This window comes from Phaethon lepturus, unplaced genomic scaffold (genome assembly GCF_000687285.1).
Source record: "Phaethon lepturus isolate BGI_N335 unplaced genomic scaffold, ASM68728v1 scaffold8190, whole genome shotgun sequence".
Lineage (NCBI taxonomy): Eukaryota > Metazoa > Chordata > Aves > Phaethontiformes > Phaethontidae > Phaethon > Phaethon lepturus.
Window position 1 is genome coordinate 1 of NW_010511108.1, and position 2,954 is coordinate 2,954.

General features: G+C 37.4%; 1 protein-coding gene across 1 annotated transcript; it reads left to right on the top strand.

Moving 5' to 3' along the window:
- The first annotated feature begins 909 nt into the window (after positions 1–909).
- Positions 910–1,896, top strand: MC2R (melanocortin 2 receptor (adrenocorticotropic hormone)). The gene is given in 1 exon segment (XM_010282793.1): positions 910–1,896. A coding segment is annotated over 1 exon segment (987 nt).
- Positions 1,897–2,954: the final 1,058 nt, after the last annotated feature.

Sequence of the window (2,954 nt, forward strand, 5' to 3'; positions counted from 1 at the left end):
CCTTAGTGATTCTGTGATTCTGTGAATATAGCATCCACATTAATGAAATGCCTAAAAATCCTAATCCTTTGGAAAGGTTCATATATGCTTTAAAGTATTTTAGATCAGAATCATTATGGAGAAAGAAAAACATCATCTTGATGCTGAAATAAACATTTTGTCTTTTAGGTAACCTTGCATTTGAAATATGTTCATCAAATCAAAAGACAGTTTCAATGTACATGAAAAAGAAGCCTCCCACTAGTATCTAACATACCTCAGAAAAATATCAATATTTACAAATGTTCACATTTAAATTGGGGGTATTTTATTTCACCGTCACCAGCGTGGTGGTAAACATGTTACTGTCCTGGACAACAGTTTATCTTGGCACTGGTCTCGTCTGTGTCTAATAATATTGCAAATCTTATGAGAAATACCAGACTTTCTCAAAGCAAACAGCTGGGCCAGTAAAGATTGTCAAACTCTTGAAGTCTGTCGGATCAGTTTCAGTAAGCATGGAATGCTCATTGGTAAAGAAAACTACATATATTTTTTAAAATTGCTTTGAAGATAAAAGAGAATTTACACTTTGCTTTCCTCTAAGGCTCAGCGAAGTTTGCAGCAGCTCTTATTTTATGCAAACCAACTTCGCCTCTCTCTGATGATGATATATGTTCATTCCATTGCCACAGGTGATATTTCAAATGTCTATTTTTGCCTATCTGTGTGGTAAATTTCTTCTTTATATTTATATTTCTACATGTTTTATTGTAGGAGAAATTCAAAACATTTCAGTTAAGTCTTAAAATTGCTCCAGATGAAGAAGAAAGCCTTCACCAAAAGAAAAATCATCTGACTGACAAGTCAGCTTCAAATAAAGACAAGCCTGAAAAACAACAGTCCAGAATCTTTCCATGACCAGAAGAAATGAGCACTGAAAGACCTTCCAACCTAATCAAACACCCAGGGCAGACAAGCATTTCTTCTCTTGAAAATATAAGTGATTTCTCCTTAAATATCACTGACTGCACCCAGGTTGTGGTGCCAGAGGAAGTTTTTTTCACTGTTGCTGCTGCTGGAATACTGGAAAACCTGCTTGTGCTTATTGCTGTAGTTAGAAATAAGAATTTGCACTTGCCCATGTACTTCTTCATTTGCAGTTTAGCCATTTCAGACATGTTAGGTAGCTTGTACAAAACTCTGGAGAACATCTTTATCATCTTGTGCAAAATGGGGTACCTGACACGTCGTGGGGACTTTGAGAAAAAGCTGGATGATGCCATGGATTCCATGTTCATTCTGTCTTTATTGGGGTCGATTTTCAGCTTGTTAGCTATTGCAGCAGACAGATACATCACTATCTTCTATGCTTTGAGGTACCATAACATCATGACACTAAGAAGGGCCTTGGTTATCTTGGCAATCATTTGGACTTTCTGTGCTGGCAGTAGCATTGCCATTGCCCTCTTCTCCTATGAAGCAGCAACAGTCATTCCTTTCACCATCCTGTTCCCTCTAATGATGTTTTTTATACTGTGCCTCTATGTCCATATGTTCCTCCTGGCTCGATCTCACGCTAAAAAGATTGCCTCACTGCCAACCAGCACAGTCCACCAACGAACTAACATGAAAGGAGCCATTACTCTGACCATTTTCCTTGGAGTTTTCCTTTGCTGTTGGGCCCCCTTTGTTCTTCACATCCTCTTAGCAAGGTTTTGCCCCCATAACCCTTACTGTGCCTGCTACATGTCCATTTTCCATGTGAATGGGACACTCATAATGTGCAATGCAATCATTGACCCCATGATTTTTGCATTCCGAAGCCCAGAATTACGGAGTACATTTAAGAAGATGTTCTGTTGTGCCAGGTCAAACTGGAACTGGTAAACACTTCATGAAAAATTAAGATTATAGAAACACACCTTTGGGGTGCTGTGTAACATCAGTTTGCAGAGTTAAAAATACTAACAAATATGCCCAAAGTATTACTATGCTTGTAGGATACTGCCAGTGATTTTCAGAGGGCTACCAAAGTACGCATAAAAACTAAGTATGCACACAAATCTTTGCCAACCAGACCTCCAGAAATACTACTGATGAAGTTAATTCTGCTGACGATTTTCATGCAAGTAAAAAAATAACTGCATCTTACCTATCTTTTGTCATTTCAGAAAAATTCAGATATAAAACGTTTGCAGCAAGTATTGCATCACGCCAGAGATGAGTTTATGCCAACTCATTTTGTATCGGTAATTTCAATTGAAGGTGTATACTACTTCAAAATTCTGTTGTTTAAATCACAATGAAATGAACATTTGTTTCTAATCTGCACATTTATATAAAAACCTATGATAAAGCAGAAAATACGGACATGGATTTTGCTGGAAAAGTGAGTTCACGAGTGTTTTTTAACATCTAGTCCCTTAAAATCAAGCAATTAGTGTTCTCTAAGTTTTAAAAATAACTTTCGGAGTGTGAGTCCAAGAGAAGAAGATATTTTGGTTTAAAAGCCATTTTTAGTGACTGAAGAGTTTTTTCCAAGGCAGATTTTGAATTTTAAAACCCCAAATCCATGTCTGGACCAGCAAAGGGAATTCCTGAGCCTGCCAGCTCCCCATTGAAAGTCTCTGGGCCAGTTTGATTTAATAAAATAATAAGCTTCACAGAGAGCAAAAGAACTTTGATTAAGCCACGAGTTTCTAAACATGTCACAACAAAGAATTCAAAAACTAAAATACCAGAGGGAAAATTTAAAGACCTCCAAGGAAGTCAGTCACCTGGATAAGGAACCAGCTAGCCAGTCTGGAAGGATGTTACAAGGCAGTTTGTAATTTACAAAATCCTAGTGAGAAAATTTTTAATTGTCCCTGCCAAAATAATACAAAACTCACAAAACTTTAAGGCAGAGAACAGTTTTCAACCACAAAACCTCCTGAAGCACTTCAGAGCATATGGTGAGGAATTAACCTCAC